The sequence below is a fragment of the Alosa alosa genome, chromosome 12 (assembly GCF_017589495.1).
Source record: "Alosa alosa isolate M-15738 ecotype Scorff River chromosome 12, AALO_Geno_1.1, whole genome shotgun sequence".
Lineage (NCBI taxonomy): Eukaryota > Metazoa > Chordata > Actinopteri > Clupeiformes > Clupeidae > Alosa > Alosa alosa.
In genome coordinates this window covers 15,936,891-15,956,890 of record NC_063200.1, presented here as the reverse complement: position 1 = coordinate 15,956,890, position 20,000 = coordinate 15,936,891, and the positions used below count along the sequence as shown (strand labels likewise).

General features: G+C 46.0%; 1 protein-coding gene across 1 annotated transcript in view; it reads right to left on the bottom strand.

Moving 5' to 3' along the window:
- LOC125304917 (unconventional myosin-XVIIIb-like) overlaps positions 1 to 20,000 on the bottom strand; it is a 65,941-nt gene that overhangs the window by 30,718 nt on the left and 15,223 nt on the right. The window contains exons 9-31 of the mRNA XM_048259444.1: positions 19,206 to 19,348; positions 18,989 to 19,089; positions 18,701 to 18,764; positions 17,896 to 18,040; positions 17,405 to 17,575; positions 16,250 to 16,340; positions 15,258 to 15,450; positions 14,609 to 14,689; positions 13,530 to 13,650; positions 13,066 to 13,213; positions 10,609 to 10,792; positions 9,902 to 10,055; positions 9,046 to 9,155; positions 8,822 to 8,887; positions 8,442 to 8,570; positions 8,066 to 8,209; positions 7,162 to 7,251; positions 6,373 to 6,492; positions 5,995 to 6,100; positions 5,644 to 5,768; positions 4,861 to 5,015; positions 4,222 to 4,345; positions 1,746 to 1,946 (exon numbers count right to left, since the gene is read on the bottom strand). Of these exons, the coding sequence (XP_048115401.1) occupies positions 1,746 to 1,946; positions 4,222 to 4,345; positions 4,861 to 5,015; positions 5,644 to 5,768; positions 5,995 to 6,100; positions 6,373 to 6,492; positions 7,162 to 7,251; positions 8,066 to 8,209; positions 8,442 to 8,570; positions 8,822 to 8,887; positions 9,046 to 9,155; positions 9,902 to 10,055; positions 10,609 to 10,792; positions 13,066 to 13,213; positions 13,530 to 13,650; positions 14,609 to 14,689; positions 15,258 to 15,450; positions 16,250 to 16,340; positions 17,405 to 17,575; positions 17,896 to 18,040; positions 18,701 to 18,764; positions 18,989 to 19,089; positions 19,206 to 19,348 (2,966 nt within the window). The remainder of the gene's footprint in view (positions 1 to 1,745; positions 1,947 to 4,221; positions 4,346 to 4,860; positions 5,016 to 5,643; positions 5,769 to 5,994; positions 6,101 to 6,372; positions 6,493 to 7,161; positions 7,252 to 8,065; positions 8,210 to 8,441; positions 8,571 to 8,821; positions 8,888 to 9,045; positions 9,156 to 9,901; positions 10,056 to 10,608; positions 10,793 to 13,065; positions 13,214 to 13,529; positions 13,651 to 14,608; positions 14,690 to 15,257; positions 15,451 to 16,249; positions 16,341 to 17,404; positions 17,576 to 17,895; positions 18,041 to 18,700; positions 18,765 to 18,988; positions 19,090 to 19,205; positions 19,349 to 20,000) is intronic.

Below are 20,000 nucleotides of genomic sequence, written 5' to 3'. Positions count from 1 at the left end.
TGTATAAACAGTTAATGTTTAATATCATAACATAGCAGACATATACCATCTAGTTTAAGAACCTTATTTACTTGCCCACTTGATATATTAGAGCAGAGGGTTAGTGCATTCCTATGTGCCCAGTGTAGTCTAATTTAAGAGAGAGGGAGCAAGAGAGAGAGAGAGCGAGATATAGCGAGAAGGAGGGAGAAAGGAAGAAAGAGAGAGAGAGAGAGACAGGGAGAAATAGAGAGAGGAGGCAGAGAGAACTCCAATTGCCCTAAACTCTGGGACACAGAGACCTGTTCATGGCCTTAAGTGTGTGCTGATCTCCTGGGTGTGTGTGTGTGTGTGTGTGTGTGTGTGAGTGTGGAGTGTGAGTGTGAGGAGTGTGAGTGTGTGTGTGTGTGTGTGTGTGTGTGTGTGTGTGTGTGTGTGTGTGTGTGTGTGTGTGTGTGTGTGTGTGTGACCTGTTGATGCTGCTGTATCTTGCCCTTGAAGTGTGTGTGTGTGTGTGTGTGTGTGTGTGTGTGTGTGTCTGACCTGTTGATGTTGCTGTATATTGCCCTTGAGGGTGTGTGTGTGTGTGTGTGTGTGTGTGTGTGTGTGTGTCTGTGGTCGAATCCTATTGATGCTGCTGTATCTGCTCTTAGTGTGCTGATCTCCTGGGAGTGTGTGTGTGAGTGTGTGTGTGTGTGTGTGCGTGTGTGTGTGTGTGTGTGTGTGTGTGTGTGTGTGTGTGTGTGTGTGCATGTGTGAATGTGTGTATGAGTGTGTGTGAGTGTGAGTGTGTGTGTGTGTGTGTGTGTGTGTGTGTGTGTGTGTGTGTGTGTGTGTGTGTGTGTGAGTGTCTGACCTGTTGATGTTGCTGTATATTGCCCTTGAGTGTGTGTGTGTATGTGTGTGTGTGTGTGTGTGTGTGTGTGTGTGTGTGTCTGACCTGTTGATACTGCTGTATCTTGCCCTTGAGTGTGCTGATCTCCTGGGAGTGTGTGTGTGGTGAGTATGTGAGTGTGTGTGTGTGTGTGTGTGTGTGTGTGTGTGTGTGTGTGTGTGTGTGTGTGTGTGTGTGTGTCTGACCTGTTGATGCTGCTGTATCTTGCCCTTGAGTGTGCTGATCTCCTGGGAGTGTGTGTGTGTGAGTGTGTGTGTGAGTATGTGAGTGTGTGTGTGTGTGTGTGTGTGTGTGTGTGTGTGTGTCTGACCTGTTGATGCTGCTGTATCTTGCCCTTGAGTGTGCTGATCTCCTGGGAGTGTGTGTGTGTGTGTACAGTATGTGAGTGTGTGTGTTTGTGTTTGTGTGTGTGTGTATGTGTGTGTGTGTGTGTGTGTCTGACCTGTTGATGCTGCTGTATCTTGCCCTTGAGTGTGCTGATCTCCTGTGTGTGTGTGTGTGTGTGTGTGTGTGTGTGTGTGTGTGTGTGTGTGTGTGTGTGTGTGTGTGTGTGTGTGTGTGTGTCTAACCTGTTGATGCTGCTGTATCTTGCCCTTGAGTGTTCTGATCTCCTGGGTGTGTGTGTGTGAATGTGTGTGAGTGTGTGTGTGTGAGTATGAGTATGAGTGTGAGTGTGAGTGTGAGTGTGAGTGTGTGTGTGTGTGTGTGTGTGTGTGTGTGTGTGTGTGTGTGTGTGTGTGTGTGTGTGTGTGTGTGTGTGAGTGTGTGTGTGTGTGTGTGTGTGTGTGAGTGTGTGTGTGTGTGTGTGTGTGTGTGTGTGTGTGTGTGTGTGTGTGTGTCTGACCTGTTTGTGTGTGTGTGTGTGTCTGACCTGTTGATGCTGCTGTATCTTGCCCTTGAGTGTGCTGATCTCGTGGGCCTTGTCCGAGTCGTGCGTCTGCAGCTCCCGCAGCTGCTTCTTGAGCTCAGGGATGGAGTCGCTGGTGACTGCTGCCGGAACACTCAGGTCTCTGATCTGAGCACACAGCTCCTCCTTCTGCTGCTGGAGACGACTCACCTCCGCCTGGCTCTCCTGAAACATACACACACACACACACACACACACACACACACACACACACACACACACACACACACACACACACACATGAATACAACTACAAACATAATATATATGCATCAGGTATCAGGTATCAACCTACACAGAGCGCGTACACACCCACACGCCCACAAACAAGCACACACACACACACACACACACACACACACACACACACACACACACACACACACACACACACACACACACTAGTGTGTAAAATAGGATTTTAATAGATGGCTATTTTATAGACATGGCCAAGCACTCTGAGACACCCAGACCTGTGTCTGTGTGTGGGTGTTTGTGTGTGTTTGAATAAATGGAGCCATCACCCTGAAGTGCCAGCCGTGATGAATTGGGCCCTCTTGGCATCCTGTAAATAGCATTAGGGACTTATGATGCATGCAGTGTACCTACAGAGGTCCTCCGGGAATGGAGGGACAGAGAGAGACAAAAACGGAGACAGAGAAAGTGACTGTAAGAGAGAGAAAGAATGAACAGGAGAGGGAGGAGGAGAGACAATGAGAAAAAGAGAAGGATAGAGAGGGGAGTAAGAGACGGAAAGGGTACGATAGGCAGGGAAAGAAACACAAAGAAAAGAGAAGAAAGAAAGAAAGAAATCAGGATATAGAGACAGATATAGATAGAGATAGAGAGAGAGAGAGAGAGAGAGAGAGAGAGAGGGAGAGAGGGAGAGTGTGTGTATGGTGAGGGAGCCTCTATCCCATAACGTATCCCTCTGTAACTGGATTCTGGACTTACTAACCAACAGACCTCAGTCTGTTAGGTTAGATAATCACACCTCTTCCACCATCACTCTGAACACCGGCATACCACAGGGCTGTGTGCTGAGCCCTCTCCTTTACTCCCTCTTCACCTACGACTGCACACACAACACCATTGTCAAGTTTGCAGACGACACTACGTTGATTGGTCTCATCAGTTGCACTACTCTATCCCACCCATATTTGTGGGTGTTCTATTTATTTATTTAAAAACTATACTACTATTTACTATAACTATACTTATACATAGCTATATCCTACTGCTCTTCATACTATTCTTACTGCTCTGTTTTCATTCTTAATAGGTTTGAGAGCAAAGATTAGTCAAATTCCTTGTTTGTTTACGCAAACTTGGCCAATAAAGCTGATTCTGATTCTAATCAGCAACAACGATGAGACGGCCTACAGGGAGGTTAGGTCCAGCACCTAACATCATGGTGCACTGACAACAACCTGACACCACTTCTACCACTGCACCATCGAGAGCATCCTCACCAACTGTCAGTTTGGTATGGCAACTGCTCTGCCTATGACCGAAAAGCACTACAGAGGGTGGTGAAAACTGCCCAACGCATCACCAGTTCCTCACTCCCCTCCATCGAGGTCATCCAGGGCAAGCGATGCTTGCGTAAGGCGCGCAGCATAATCAAAGACTGTTCTCACCCCAACCCCAGACTGTTCAGCCCATTCCCTTCCGGGAGGCGTTACAGGTCTGTCTGCATCCGAACCAGCAGGTCTGGCTGTCACCCTACTGAACTGTAGCTCTGCATCCCGGTAACAACCAGCCAACTTGTCCTGTCTATGCACCACCTGTCTATACTTTGTATATCACATTGCACTTTTCTGCTTTTTTGCACTTCTGGTTAGACGCAAACTAAATTTCGTTGTCATTGTACTTGTACTCTGCACAATGTCAATAAAGTTTAATCTAATTTAATCTAATCTAATAATGCACAAAATAGTGTGTGTGTGTGTGTATGTATGTACTGTATGTGTGTGGTTGTGTGTGTGTGTGTGTGTGTGTGTGTGTGTGTGTGTGTGTGTGTGCATGTATGTATGTATATATATATATATATATGTGTGTGTGTTGTGTGTGTGTGTGTGTGTGTGTGTGTATGTACAGTATATGTGTGTATGTATGTATGTGTGTGTATGTGTGTATGTGTGTGTGTGTGTGTGTGTGTGTATGTACAGTATATGTGTGTATGTATGTATGAGTGTGTATGTATGTATGTGTGTGTGTGTGTGTGTGTGTGTGTGTGTGTGTGTTTGTATGTGTGTTTATGTGTATGTGTATGTGTGTGTGTATGTGTGTGTGTGTGTGTGTGTGTGTTTGTGTGTGTGTATGAGTGTGTATGTATGTATGTGTGTGTATGTATGTATGTGTGTGTGTGTGTGTGTGTGTGTGTGTGTGTGTACGTGCCATTGCATGTTTGTATGTGTGTATTAATGTGTGTGTACACGCGGCCGATGGGCCTCAGTGTGAAGAGCTGGGCCCCCAGGGCCGTGTTCTCCTGTAGAGATTTTTCCTTCTGCTCACGCTCACTCTCAGCTTCCTCCAGATGCTGGGTCAGCTCGCTGTCAAACCTACACACACACACACACACGCACGCACGCACGCACGCACGCACGCACGCACGCACGCACGTATATACCACACACACATTCAGCATTAGCAATGAAGACGCTAAGGATTTCACAAAAGAGTGGATCCACCGCGCTTCTGCAGCATTACATCTGGTGCATCAGACGAAGAGCGGACCGTGTAGATATACTAAAAGTACAAATTCGGAGCAGCACAGATGTAGTATTAGCTATAAACTTTAATTAAGGTGCACAAAAAGGACTAACGTTTCAATGCTTCGTGCAACTTCCTCAGAGTCCTTTTGTGCACCTTAATTAAAGTTTATAGCTAATACTACATCTGTGCTGCTCCGAATTTTTACTTTTAGTATATGTTAAGGATTTATTTATATATTTATTTATAGGCTTTGCATGCATAAGTTCTCTACAATTTGACAACTGATTCAGGCATTATTGTATGTACTGTATATGTTTAAGAGAATGTGTATGTGTGTGTGTGTGTGTGTGTGTGTGTGTACCTCCTCTGTTTCCTCTCCAGCTCGTGCGTGCGTCCCTGCAGGCTGTCGGTGAGCACACGTGCGTCCTGAAGGTCAGAGGTCACACGTCGACAGTGGCGTTTCAGCTCCGTCAGTGACCTCTTGGACTGCTCCAGCTGAGCCTGCAGCTCCAACACCTACCACACAGGGGAGACAGAGAGCAGAAGGAGAGGGAGTACAAATAAAATAAAATAATAATTCATTTTATTTTTATAGCGCTTTTCAAAGACCCAAAGTCACTTACAGAATGGGGGAAACAAAGAAGGACAACAGTACCACATACACACACACACACACACACACACACATACACACACACACATACATACATACATACATACAGTATAGATACATACATATACATATAGATACATACAGACACAGAAGAAGAAGAAGAGGGGAGGGAAGGGAGGGATGGATGAGAGAGAGGAGAGGAGAGGAGCAACAAAAATGAGAAAAAGAGAAGAGAAGGTTAAAATGGACAGAAAAGAGAATGATGGAAAAAAGAGAAAGAGAAAACCGATGACAGAGAGAAAAGAAAGGACACACAGCAGGTAGCAATGTACCTGTGTGTGTGTGTGTGTGTGTGTGTGTGTGTGTGTGTGTGTGTGTGTGTGTGTGTGTGTGTGTGTGTGTGTGTATGGTGTGTGTGTGTGTGTGTGTGTGTGTGTGTGTGTATGTGTGTGTGTGTGTGTGTGTGTGTGTGTATGGTGTGTGTGTGTATGTGTGTGTGTGAGTGTGTGTGTGTGTGTGTGTGTATGACACCTTAGTGTCCAGTAACTCCTTGTTCTGCCTCTCTGATTCCAGTCTCTCTTCTGTCTGCTTTAGTCGTTTGCGTAGAAACTCCACTTCTGTCTGTGCACAGTCAAGCTGCAGTTGCATCTCACTCTCTACACACAAACATTCATACACACACACACACACACACACAAACACATATGAGTGCAATAGAAAAGTGAGTGTGTATATGAGTGTGTGTGTGTGTGTGAGAGAGAGAGAGAGAGAGAGAGAGAGTGTGTGTGTTGTGTGTGTGTGTGTGTGTGTGTGTGTGTGTGTGTGTGTGTGTGTGTGTGTGTGTGTGTGTGTGTGTGAGAGTGAGTGTTTGACGGCTCCTACCTGTTCCAGGTACACTTGCTTTCTCTCGGCTCTCAGCCTTCTGTTTCTCCTCCTCCAGCTGCCTCTCTAACGCCTCAATAGACACTTTACACTGATCCAGACGTGCCTGTCACACACACACACACACACACACACACACACACACACACACACACACACACACACACACACACACACACACACAGAGAAAACTGCTTTGAAACAATGAAATCCAAAAAATGAACTGTTATCTGTCTCCAACCATTACAAAACAGCAGATACAAAGAGAGAGAGAGAGAGAGAGAGAGAAAAGAGGTAGTGTTCAAATGGAGTTGGAAGGGCCTACACACACACACACACACACACACACACACACACATAACACACTGGGAAGAGTACCTGTAGTTCCTTGTTTTCTTTGCTCAGTCGTAATCTCTCAGCCCTCTCCACATCCAGGGCCTGGCTCACCGCCTCCCCTCTGAAACGCTCATCACTCAGGTCAGATGAGATGGCCGTCACCTACACACACACACACACACACACACACACCAGAATATTAATACACATACATCACAGAAGAGGGCCATGACCTAAACACACACACAGAGACTTACACAGGCGTGCAAGTTTTCACAGCACTGATGCCGACTAATGGAAGCTTTTGTCAACCTCACACACACACACACACACACACACACACACGCTCATTACCAATGTACTCCAACCAATCAATCTCCCTACAAGTACAACCCATTTATCATAGTGGAAGAGCTAATCTCTTAAGCTCGAGCTCAAACACACACACACACACACACACACACACACACAGAGCGAGGAATGTAGGAGCTAATCTTCTGAGACTCTGATGTATGAGGTCAGACATTGTGAGCCTATATAAATCACACACTCCTGTTAAACTTTAAAGGCCAGACATCTTCATCATCATCATCATCATCGTCGTAATGCACTACTTGCCTGGCAGGTCTCTCTAAGCAGGAAAGAAACACTGGAGAGGGTGGACAGTGTTCATCACTCTCTTTGTCCTAATGTGTGTATGTCTGTGAATGTGTGTATGTTTATGAGTATGTATGTGTAAGTGTGAGTCTGTGTGTGTGTGTGTGTGTGTGTGTGTGTGTGTGTGTGTGTGTGTGTGTGTGTGTGTGTGTGTGTGTGTGTGTGCATTTGTACCTTTGTCTCTAGACTGTCTGCATTCTGTCGAAGCTCATTTCTCTCCTTTTCTGACTTCTCCAGACGTCTTCGCAAAGCAGTAATCTCATCCTGTTAACACACACACACACACACACACACACACACACACACACACACACACACACACACAAGCACACACTGAGCACTAGACCCATAGACGTACATCTCAAAAGTCCTTGACATCTAATAACATCGCCTGTGTTATACTGTTGTAAAGATGTCTGGCTCTACTGTCAATCATAATCAGCTGAAAAGTCGGTACGCTCGAGGAAAGTTTTATTACTGTTTCATCTGTGACTAGTTCAGTTATACAGAAATAATCTAAAGTCTGATGTGACACTGAAAACTATAAAGTAACTCATAGGGCCCGAGTTCGGTGGTGATATACAGTAGTTAGCGGGAAGCTACGCCAAGACGGGACTGGGAAATGGACGACACCTATCAGGTGAAGTAAATTTGAATAAACCAATCACATGCAACCAGTGTTAAATTCTGATCCATCTATACTGTATATCTTTTATTAATTAATTTTGGCCGGACTTTGGGTGTCTGACTTTGCTCTGTGCACAGTGTGCCAGGGTTGTGCAAAATTCCAGAATTAAATTGAAACTGGCTCTGAAATTCCAATTAAATTTTTGAATTTCACTTGCATTTCAATTGAGGTAGCAAACTGGAAGCAGAATTGCAATTCCAATGTTGCACAACCCTGCAGTGTGCATGCACTGTCAGCAAAATACACATTTCGCACCCATACTGTTAGTACAGTAGAAAGTTCCAGATTGAGTTAGGGATCATCTCTCAATGCTGCTCCAAGAACATATGGAGCGTCTGCTAATTGTTAGGGATCGGGGACTGCTTACACAAACTCAGAGCACACACTCACGTCTTTGGTGCGGAACTTGTGGTCATCTATGTTAACGTCCAGCAAGGGGCGCACTCTGCAGAGCAGTTTCCACCAGCACCAGCTGGACACGGCCGTCAGCGCGCGGACGTTCCTCTGGAGGCACCTCACGGCCATCTGCTGAACCTACAGGCACACACACACACACACACACACACACACACACACATTTTATGTATTTGTGGGGCTGGCCAGGAGAACATACACACATACACACACACACACACAGGCACACAAGCACACGCATACGCATACGCACAGACAGACACACACATACACACACACACACACACACACACTCTTCACTCATGCACTCACGCGCACACACACACACACACACACACACACACACACACACCTTCATGCGTCGGTAGCGCTGGCGAGCCAGATGACCTTCACAGCAGGCCTGCAGCTGCACTAGCCAGTCGCTCAGGAGCTGGTCTCTCTGCTGCTCCAGATACTGCAACATTCCCCGTTTCATGAACACCTGCAAAACACACACACACACACACACACACACACACACACACAGCAAAACACACACATTTTAATGCACTTTTATGCAATTAATGCAATGTAATAACACAAACAAGAATACATCACAAAAAATAAAAGGAATGATATTGAAAAGAAAAAAAAAACACCTTTTAAAATCCACAACAACCGGATTTTTACAATTTTAAGTTACAAGTTTACAGTTTGTTACATTTACACACACACACACACACACACACTCACCCTGCTGACTGCCAGGATAGTACTCTTCTTCTCCAGGTCCAGTTCCACAAGCAGCTCTTCCACTGCCTGAAAAATGCATGTGTCTGCGTTGAGTTGACCTTTTGCTTACTAGAGGTGATATGGATAGATGTGTGTGTGTGTGTGTGTGTGTGTGTGTGTGTGTGTGTGTGTGTGTGCATGTATGGGAGATGTGTGTGTGTGTGTGTGTGTGTGTGAATGTTGACCTTTTTCTCGTCAGGCGTGATGAACACAGAGCCGTAGCGTTTCATCACTGGGGGAGACAACGCCTGGAAACGGCAGCGGAAGTCGCTCAGAGACATGTGCTCCGGGTAACCTGACAGAGAGAGAGAGATGGAGAGAGTGTGAGTGAGTGAGTGAGTGTGTGTGTGTGTGTGTGTGTGTGTGTGTGTGTGTGTGAGAGTGTGCTCTGGGTAACCTGACGATGGATAGAGTGTGAGTGTGTGTGTGTGTGTGAGTGTTTGAGAGTGTGTTTGTATGTGTGTCATTGTAGCGCCTTGTGCATGTACAGTACATCTGCTTGTGTATCAGTGTGTGTGAGCTTATATCTATAGCACGTGTGGCTGCATGCACATGTGTACAGATTAAGGTGATGCGTTGACATGGCAATGCAACAAAACTCAACGCAGCGCAGTACAACGCATCACATCATGTTGAGCCCTCGGCTGTGGCTCAGTGGAGGCCAGTGATCAGGAGTGTGTGTCAGAGAGACAGAGAGAGAGAACTCCCATAAGTTGTTCATATCAGTTTCTTTTAGGGCATAAGAATGCTGGGGGCTGTGAAAACTGCTGTCTGTGTATGTGTGTTTGTGTATGTGTGTGTCTCTGAATGTGTGTCTATGTATGTGTATGTGTGTGTGTGAGAGAGAGAGTGTGTGACTGTGACTGACTGTGACTGTGACTGTGTGTGTGTGTGTGTGTGTGTGTGTGTGTGTGTGTGTGTGTGTGTGTGTGTGTGTGTATGTTTGAGTGTGTGACTGTGACTGTAACTGTGTGTGTGTGTGTGTGTCTGTGACTGTGACTGTGTGTGTGTGTGTGTGTGTGTGTGTGTGTGTGTGTGCACCTGTGCGGTACAGCTGCAGGGTCTGTAGGGTGTTGGTGGAGTGGAGCTGGGTGCGGAGTGCTGGAATGTCAAATGCTCCTGCTGCATCTGCCTTTGCACTCACACACTGCAGGAAGACTGGACAAGCACGGCGAATTAGATTCACCAGAGCATCCTGCAGAGAGAGAGAGAGAGAGAGAGAGAGAGAGAGAGGAAGAGAGAGAAACAGATAGAGAGAGAGGGGAAGAGAGATAGAGAGAGGAGAAAAGAGAGAAGAGAGGAGGGAGAAAGAGAGGAGGAGAGAGATAGAGAGAGAGGGAGGAGAGAGATAGAGAGAGAGGAGGAGAGATAGAAAGAGAGAGGAGGAGAGAGAAACAGATAGAGAGAGAGGGGAAGAGAGATAGAGAGAGGAGAAAAGAGAGAAGAGAGAGAAGAGGAGGAGAGAGAGACAGAGACAGAGGAGGAGAGAGATAGAGAGAGAGGAGGAGAGAGATAAAGAGAGAGGAGAGAGAGGAGGATAAAGAGGAGAGAGAGATAAAGAGAGAGACAGAAGGGGGGAAGAGATAGGATAGAGAGAGAGAGGAGAGAGAAAGAGAGAGAAGGGGAAAGAGAGAAGGAGAAAGAGAGAGAGTGGAGGGTCATACTCTTTCCATTACTGAATGAACTCTTTCATCATGAGATGACATAACAATTGCAACAAACTAAGTGTGTGTCTGTGTGTGTCTCACCGCCTGCAGTTTAACTGAGATGCTGTGTGAGTGTCTCCTGATGGCGGCCATGCCGGCGCTGAAGGTCTTCCTGACCGCTCCGCTCCGCTCCAGAGAGCGCTGAGACCCCCCCTCCATCCCCCCCAGACCGCGACACAGGGGGGGCACAGCGGCGCGTGCAGAGAACAGACTCTTCACCAACGTCCTGAGGGAGGAGGGCGAGCACAGACACACAAGAGGGGCATGAACCTGGGATCTGTACAATATCTATACTTACTATACCATCTGAACCTGGGATCTGTACAATATCTATACTGTCTATAGACTCTATACCATCTGAACCTGGGATCTGTACAATATCTATACTGTCTATAGACTCTATACCATCTGAACCTGGGATCTGTACAATATCTATACTTACTATACCATCTGAACCTGGGATCTGTACAATATCTATACTGTCTATAGACTCTATACCATCTGAACCTGGGATCTGTACAATATCTATACTGTCTATAGACTCAGAACCCGGGATCTATACAATATCTATACTGTCTATACCACTGGTCCCCAAACTACGGCCTGCGGGCCGGATACGGCCTGCCACCTCATTTTGGGTGGCCCCCCAAAACATGTCCGTAGTATATATCATCCGGCCCGCACGGGAGTACAACATCGTCAAACTAAAACCTCCGCAATTTCCCCCATTCATTCTCTATGGCGAGTCTTAACTCATTGAGTGCCTTTCCTTCCCATGCGTTGAGTGCCAAAAACGTAATATCATGTTTTTAGCTTTTTTTTTTTAATTACAAAACTAGACACTCTAACACACCTTATATGTGATTTTGGGAACTCTGTGATGAATGGAAATGAAATATATGATCGAAAACTCATGAAAACGCACAATCTGGACATTTTTTCTGGACATTTTATCATAACTCGGTTGCCGCTTTGGGTCGAATCAGTGACGCATGCACGTCAGGTCAAAACCAGGCCATTTTCGTGGGTCTATCACTAGGTGGCAGTCTCGCCAGGTCTCGCTGATCACTTCCCGAAAAGTTTACACAAGTAAGTACAGGCAAAACTTCATATTTCATGAAAGACGTTATATCTCCATTTCTAGAAAAAAAACAGTGATTTTGATGAAAACTAGCCACTGTTTAGCTTGGGATTTCTCAGGAACAGAGGTGTGTAGAAATACACGGTTTGCACCCACCGAGAGCTTAAAGTCACACCTTTTAATCGAGCCATTGTATGTGTTCATAGTTATAACACAGAATATGCTGTGGCTGTACAAAAATCATCAACAATGGTCTAGATTGCTGGCACTCTAGGACAAAGCTCCCGAAAAACAGCTTGGCATTCAATGAGTTAACAGTACACATGTAATACTCTTTTTGTCCACCGGTGGTTGTTTTGGCGCTGTTTTGCGTTTGCCATCGAAAACAAAATGAAATGTAGGCCTACCTGCAAACAATGTAAGAGGCCTATGCTGACTGCATCAGTGCTCAAAGTATTTTAAAAATGTATCAATTAATTGTTAATAACTAACTAACTTCTATTCAAATCATATTTCTGGGACTTTCTGTGATAATTATTTCTATTTTTTATTCACTCGTTCAAATGTTCATACAAAGAGTTCACAAAGTTCTCATCAGGTGACTGAAAGTTAGAATGGTGGTCATTTCAGACCACTTCAGCACTTCATAAAATTCTCATAGTTTGAGAACTTTAAATTATTTGTAGGATATTCACAACTTGAGCTGTGTATGCAAAGACACAGAATTCAGAGTTCACACATTTTTTAATAAAATATATACGTTTTGGGACTCCCTGCTAATACTTTTGGGAATGCAAATGTTTTTTTATTAGTATTATTTAATTTTACACTGATATGGCATGATGACAATATAAACACAGCTAACAATGGTATTAAATTGCAATAGCCTATGATGTAATAGAATGTAATAGAATATTCAACTAAGGTAGACTGCTGTTGTTCACAGCACTAAGCTATTTATGGTTAGTGATATAGAACTACTCCGAGTCTCTGGCCCTCTCTTGGAGCCAGGCATAGTGAGCTGGCCCTCGGAAGAAAAAGTTTGGGGACCACTGGTCAATACCATCTGAACCTGGGATCTGTACAATATCTATACTGTCTATACCATCTGAACCTTGGATCTGTACAATATCTATACCATCTGAACCTTGGATCTGTACAATATCTATACTGTCTATACCATCTGAACCTGGGATCTGTAAATATCTATACTGTCTATACCATCTGAACCTTGGATCTGTACAATAGATATACTGTCCATACCATTTTTATTGTATTGTATATGTTTTGCTATACTGCTAGAGAGACACCAGTGGCTGGAGAGCACACACACACACACACTCACTCACTCACTCACTCACTCACTCACTCACTCACTCACACTCCTTCAGAGCTAGCCGGGGGGCATGTGTTCTTACAGAGTGGAGTTCTGCAGCACAGACACAGCGTTGAGGGCAGAGGGGTTGTTCTGGAGCAGTCCGAACCAGCCGGTCAGGTCATAGCGGACCGGGTCAGCACCCAGCTGATGGGCGATCTCACACTGAAGAGGCTGCTCACACTGACGCACTATAGGGTGAGGGAGGGAGGGAGGGAGAGAGGGATCAGCGAGAGAGAGAGGGAGAGAGAAAGAGGTAGGGAGAGAGGGATCAGAAAGACCTTCTCATGCAAGGTCACAAGTACCTACTGTACTGTTAGTAATAAGGCTTTTTTTATACCTGTAGTCCATTATCGGCTACCTTGTTTTCAGGTTCAGGCACACCTGCACCAGAAGCTATTCTAATGTTAGCAGGTCACCCACCCTACTACTCTACTGCTGGTAACACATTTTTTTCACACCTGTCGGTTATCGCTCACCTGTTGGGTATCTCTGTGCTAAGCGTACCTGTGTCGCTGAAGTACTGGCTTAGTCGCTCCAGCACGGCGCTCTCGGTAGACCCCGGAGTGATGAGCTCCTCGTCCAGAAGCCAGAGCAGCCCGCGGGGGTCCCCGTCCGCTGCCCGCACCTTACCGAGGGCAACAGGAACCATTAGTAAAGGTATTGTACCACCAACAGGAACCATAATAAAAGGTATTGTACCACCAACAGGAACCATTATAAAAGGTATTGTACAACCAACAGGACCATTATAAAAGGTATTGTACCACCAACATGTACCACCAACAGGAACCATTATTAAAGGTATTGTACCACCAACAGGAACCATTTTAAAAAGGTATTGTACCACCAACAGGAACCTTTATTGTACCACCAACAGGAGCTATTATTAAAGGTATTGTGAGTGATTCTAAGCCATTTCTAAAACTTTTTCTGTCACATTCAGCGAATGTCTCTTCACAATCTGCTAGCAGTACACTGTAAAAAAAAAAAACAGACTTTGGCTATCTCTCAAACCGGCTACTTGCACACTTCAAATACACATAGTGCAGGTATTGGAACAATACTTACCAACTCAAAAAGTGGGCACAACGCAAGTTAGCGCTCAGTACACACTAGCAGTGTACTAATGGAAGTTAGCAGTCAGTATACACTAGCAGTGTACTGATGGAAGTTAGCGCTCAGTACACACTAGCAGTGTACTGATGGAAATTAGCACTCAGTACACACTAGCAGTGTACTGATGGAAGTTAGCGCTCAGTACACACTAGCAGTGTACTGATGGAAGTTAGCGCTCAGTACACACTAGCAGTGTACTGATGGAAGTATGCCGTTTGAGACACAGCCTTCGTACACAGCCAATGGCAGATGTTAATTAGTCTAAGGCTAACATACAATCTCAACATGTGTGTGTGTGTGTTGTGTGTTTAGAGTGTGAGTGTTGTATGTTTAGAGTGTGGGTGTTGTGTGTTTGGAGTGTGTGCGTTGTGTATTTGGAGATCGTGTGTGCCTTCTGTTGGAGTGTGTGTGTGTCGTGTGTTTGCAGTGTGTATATGAGAGGAAATAAACCGTGATTGGCTGTTTACCTGGAGGGCAGGTTGATCGATGGCCGACACCACCTCAGCAGGGCTCGTCTCCGGGGCGACGAAATCCACCTTAATTTTCTCCTGAAAGAGAGAGAGAGAGAACGGAGAGAGAGAGAAAGATATAGAAATAGATAGAGAAAGAGAGAGAGATAAAGAGAGAGAGAGAGAGAGAACAGAGAGAGAAAGCAAGAGAGAGATAGAGAGGTCTAGTGACTCAAATGGCTCTCAGGAGGCAAACTGCCCCAGATCTGCCCCAACACCTGGCCAGTGGCCACTGCTGATCAGACGTTCATGTAAACTCATGATTACACAAACTCTGACTCGCTTTCTGACACTGTAGAGAAATAGTTATGGTTAGTCAGTGTGTAATAATGTTAGTAGTACTGTAGATAGTAATATTATAGTTCAGCCTACATATAAACAGAACCTTACTGTACCCGTACTGAAACAATTACTGTAAAAACACTCACACAAAGATAGTACATTATAGTGACTCTAAAAAAACAATACTGAAACTTACACATAAACAAAAAAAAAACAATACTAAAAATTACACATAAACAAAATATATACTGAAACTTACACATAAACAAAACATACTGAAACTTACACATAAACAATATTTTTAGGTGTGTGTGGAGTAGCGTACCTGTGTGTACCTGTCCAGTGTGTGTGTGAAGGTGTGTGTGAAGTGGTGATCCAGGAGGCGCTCCTGCATGTAGTTGTGGCAGAGCTCGGAGAAGCCGGCTGCCCTCTCCTCTCCGCTGTAGCGAGGGTTGCGCAGCCCCGGAGCGTCCACCACCATCACTGAGGCCAGCGTCAGCTGCTGGGAGCACAGCGCCCTGGGGACACACGGCAGGAAAGGCCCAGGCTTCAGAAACGGCCCGTAGGGCAGCAGGCCGCAACACTTCTATCCAGTTGATGCATGCGTTAGAGGTTTCTGCCCAGGTTAGAATCAGATAAAACTAAAAGGGGGCTATAGGCTAACTGGTCCAACCCACATCCAGGGAGGCTAAGAGTGCCAGAGAGGGCTTATTGGCCTGTATCCTCTCATCTGACCACGTCCAGGGAGGCTAATCCTCTCATCTGACGCTTGGGGAGATGGTAAATAAGCTAATTTCCCAAAAAGTTGGCGTGATCCTTTAAGAGAGATCACGCTAGGGAAGAGTTCCTCATATAGACCTGTGTGTGAGTGTGTGTGTGTGTGTGTGTGTGTGTGTGTGTGTATATATACCTGTTGATTAGAGACACCACAGTCGTGAAGACCTCCTCGTAGAGGCCTGTGTGTGAGTGAGTGTGTGTGTGTGTGTGTGTGTGTGTGTACCTGTTGATAAGAGAGACCACAGTTGTGAAGACCTCCTCATAGAGGCCTGTGTGTGTGTGTGTGTTGATAAGAGAGACCACAGTTGAAGACCACAGTTGTGAAGACCTCCTCGTAGAGGCCTGTGTGTGTGTGTGTGTGTGTGTGTGTGTGTGTACCTGTTGATAAGAGAGACCACAGTTGTGAAGACCTCCTCGTAGAGGCCTGTGTGTGTGTGTGTGTGTGTGTGTGTACCTGTTGATAAGAGAGACCACAGTTGTGAAGACCTCCTCGTAGAGGCCTGTGTGTGTGTGTGTGTGTGTGTGTGTGTGTGTGTGTACCTGTTGATAAGAGAGACCACAGTTGTGAAGACCTCCTCGTAGAGGCCTGAGGCCATTCCCTCCACACACTGAGTTGGCGTCAGCTTATGGCCTGCAGATGCAGAACACAGCTGCTATGAGGACCACACACACACACACACACACACACACACACACACAAACACAAACACAAACACACACACATGCACATTCACACACAAAACCACACCTGTCATGCAACACACACACACACACACACACATACACACACACACACACACACACACACAAACACACGCATGCATGCACACACACACACACACACACACACACACACACACACACACACACATGAATGCACAAAAACACACCTACACACACCTACACACGCAACAAAGACACACACACACACACACACAAACATGCACACAAAAACACACATGACCTTTAAGATGAGGTAGAGGTGCATATACTGTCCACATACTCTTCATGCCCTCAAACACACACACACACACACATACACACAAACACGCTGGAATGGACCAAGAGACATGTGTGTACTGTAGCATGTGTTTAAAGTGAAGTCTAAATATAGGCCTGTGTTAACTCTCACTCCACCTCCCATGGGGTTCTGCAGAACTAGCCAGGTAAATAAGCTGAGCTTATCACCAGCACGTGCACCTTATCACAGATATGAGAGTCACTACAAAAGGACACTGTGGTCTAATAAAGCTGTAAAGGAGCCATCAGGACAGACAGGTGAACACACACACACACACACTGATTGCAGACTCTTCCTGCTGCCACCCTCATGTGGACTATAAAGTCATTATCAGAGTCAGTAAAGGCCAAATGCCACCAGCCGCACTCCCAACCTCTCCCTCACATGCCCTCTGAGGCTGATAGGTTTATAGCGAGCACATACACACACACACACACACACACACACACACACACACACACACACAGATATAAAACCTGTTTATCTTATAAACAAATGTGAAATAATAAACTGCACAAAAACAAACACCAACTTTGGCAAACATCTCATAATGAGACACACATGATGACCCCTTATACACAAACACACACACACACACAAACTCAGATTAAGAGAGAGAGAGAGAGATGTGTGCACACACACACACACACAGAGTCCAGGTGTAATAATCTCACCATCTTCCTGCTCGTCAGCAGTGTGTCGCTCTCTGGTGCCCCCGGTGGCCCTCTGTAGTAGCTGCCGCAGGTGGTGCTTGAAGACAGCGGTGTGCAGATCCTCCCCTTCACAGCCCAGCACCGAACTGGCCACCTGAGCACTGTCAAAGCTCATGAACTGCTTACGACCAACTGTCCACACACACAGACACACATACACACAGTATTAAAGAACATGAAGTACTTATGAGCTAGGGGATATGCACACACACACTCACGCACACGCACACACACACACAAGTACACACATGCACAAACGCATGTGCACGCACAACACACGCACACGCGCACACACACACACACACACACACACACACACACACACACACACACACACACACACACACACACACACACACTCACTCACTCACACATTAATTCACTCACTCACACGCACGCATGCACACACGCACGCACACACGCCACACACACACACACACACACACACACACCTTTGCAGGCCCCGGCGGCCCCCAGGTGGTAAATTCCGGCCAGCACGTGCCAGATGGCCCGCTGCTCGTTGGCGGTGAAACCCAGCGTATCCATGGCAGCCAACAGTCTTCCGAAGCCCACCGTCGCCCTCTGCTTCTCCTCCACCTGGAGGCAAAGGTCAAAGGTCAAGGGCAAAGAGGGAAAAAAAACAGTTTATGAGGTCACTAAAGGTCACACAGGGAGGCAGCATATCCTAGGGAAGAGGTCACTACTGGCATCTGAGTTCACGCTGAGAAGCTGTTTTGGTCACTAGAGAGCGCACAGTATATTAACTCTGCAGTGTACTGTCCATCCTGCGGCCTGTTTCTTAGCCACTTCCCCCTCGTCTGCAGACTCTACAGGCTTAATGAAGGGATGTGCTGCTCATATGAAACCGCTGAGTAGCCATTTTACACAGCAGAGAAATTGCTAAGGGACACTAAAACACAGAGAGACACTAAAGTGCGTAGCTGGCATTGGTGAATAGTCATAATGGGAAGGAAGTGGAATGTGATGGGAGAATTACTAATGACTAATGATTAGTAATGATATTTTATGAACTGGGATTCTCTTTAGTGTTTGAGTTCTACACACACATACTCACACAGTCACACACTCGCCCACACACACACACACACACACACACACACACACACACACACACACACACACACACACACACACACACACACACCCTTTACTCTCTCTCTGCATTAACAAACAAACTGCTTATGAGTGGCTCGTTAACAGGCTTTGTTAGTGTGCCTCGTTAGTGGGCCTCGTTACCTTGGTTGGCGCAGTGATACCGAACAAGTTGGCCTCACCCAGCTGATGGAGCTGCAGCTCTGTCCTATGGAGGGTGGGGTGGGAGAGACAGGAAGTTACATCAGCCGGACACAGGAAATTATGTCAGACATGGCTGTGCCCTATGCTGTAGCATGTTGAGTATGCTAAAATTACACACATTCATGCACACACAGACATATATGCACGGAATCTATGTAAACATACCATAACATGTCCAAACTGGCACATGTATGCACACATCTGTACTGTAACCATAGAGACACAAACCTCATTTCTGTGTTCAGGCCAACCAGCATCTGAGCGAAAACCAGGAAGTTGCTCTCGCCCTCCATCCTCCGACATGCTCTCCACTTCTCCAGCATCAGAGTCTGAGACACACACACCATACACACACACACACACACAGATTTATGAGTCTGAGAGACACACACACACACACATCCGGTAAGGAAAAAGAACACTGTGTGTGTGTGTGTGTGTATACCTGTAGATGTCCTGCAGCTGCATGTCCAGCATGGTTGAAGTCTAGGGAGAGCACCATGGCGAAGCGGGACGATGCATCACTGTGAAGGGAACTCACACAGCCGAAGGAGCGTAGCACCGTAAACACAGCCTGCAGCTTCTCCGCTACACACACAGACACACACACACACACACACACACACACACACACAGACACAGACACACACACACCACATAGGCACAAATACTCACACAAACACACAGAACACAAACACATAACACACATAAATAAGTTAAGAGTGTAATGTGTAAACACACATTAATTCACTATAAACATAAACAGACATGAGGCATCATACCCTCTGTGGCGTCTGACACAACACAACATGACCCCCCCACTGTGAGAATAGCACACACACACAAACACACATACATGGCTTAAAACCCCTGCACTGCCTTTAGGGCAGCTAATCACACACACACACACACACACACACACACACACACACACACACACACACACACACACACACACACACACACACATGCTGTGCAGGGAGGAAGAGCAGAAGAACTCCCGGGGCGCTGGGACAGCACACACACAGGGTGAAGTCAAGTGTGTATATGTGTATGTATGCGTGTGTGTGTGTGTGTGTGTGTGTGTGTGTGTGTGTGTGTTTGTTGTTGTTGTATTTGGCTATAAACAAAAATCCACTGAAGGCTGAAAAACATAATGAACTCCTTCTCCAACTGATGCCAATTCATTTCAATTAAGCTGTTGTGGTTTCCATGTGTGTGTGTGTGTGTGTGTGTGTGT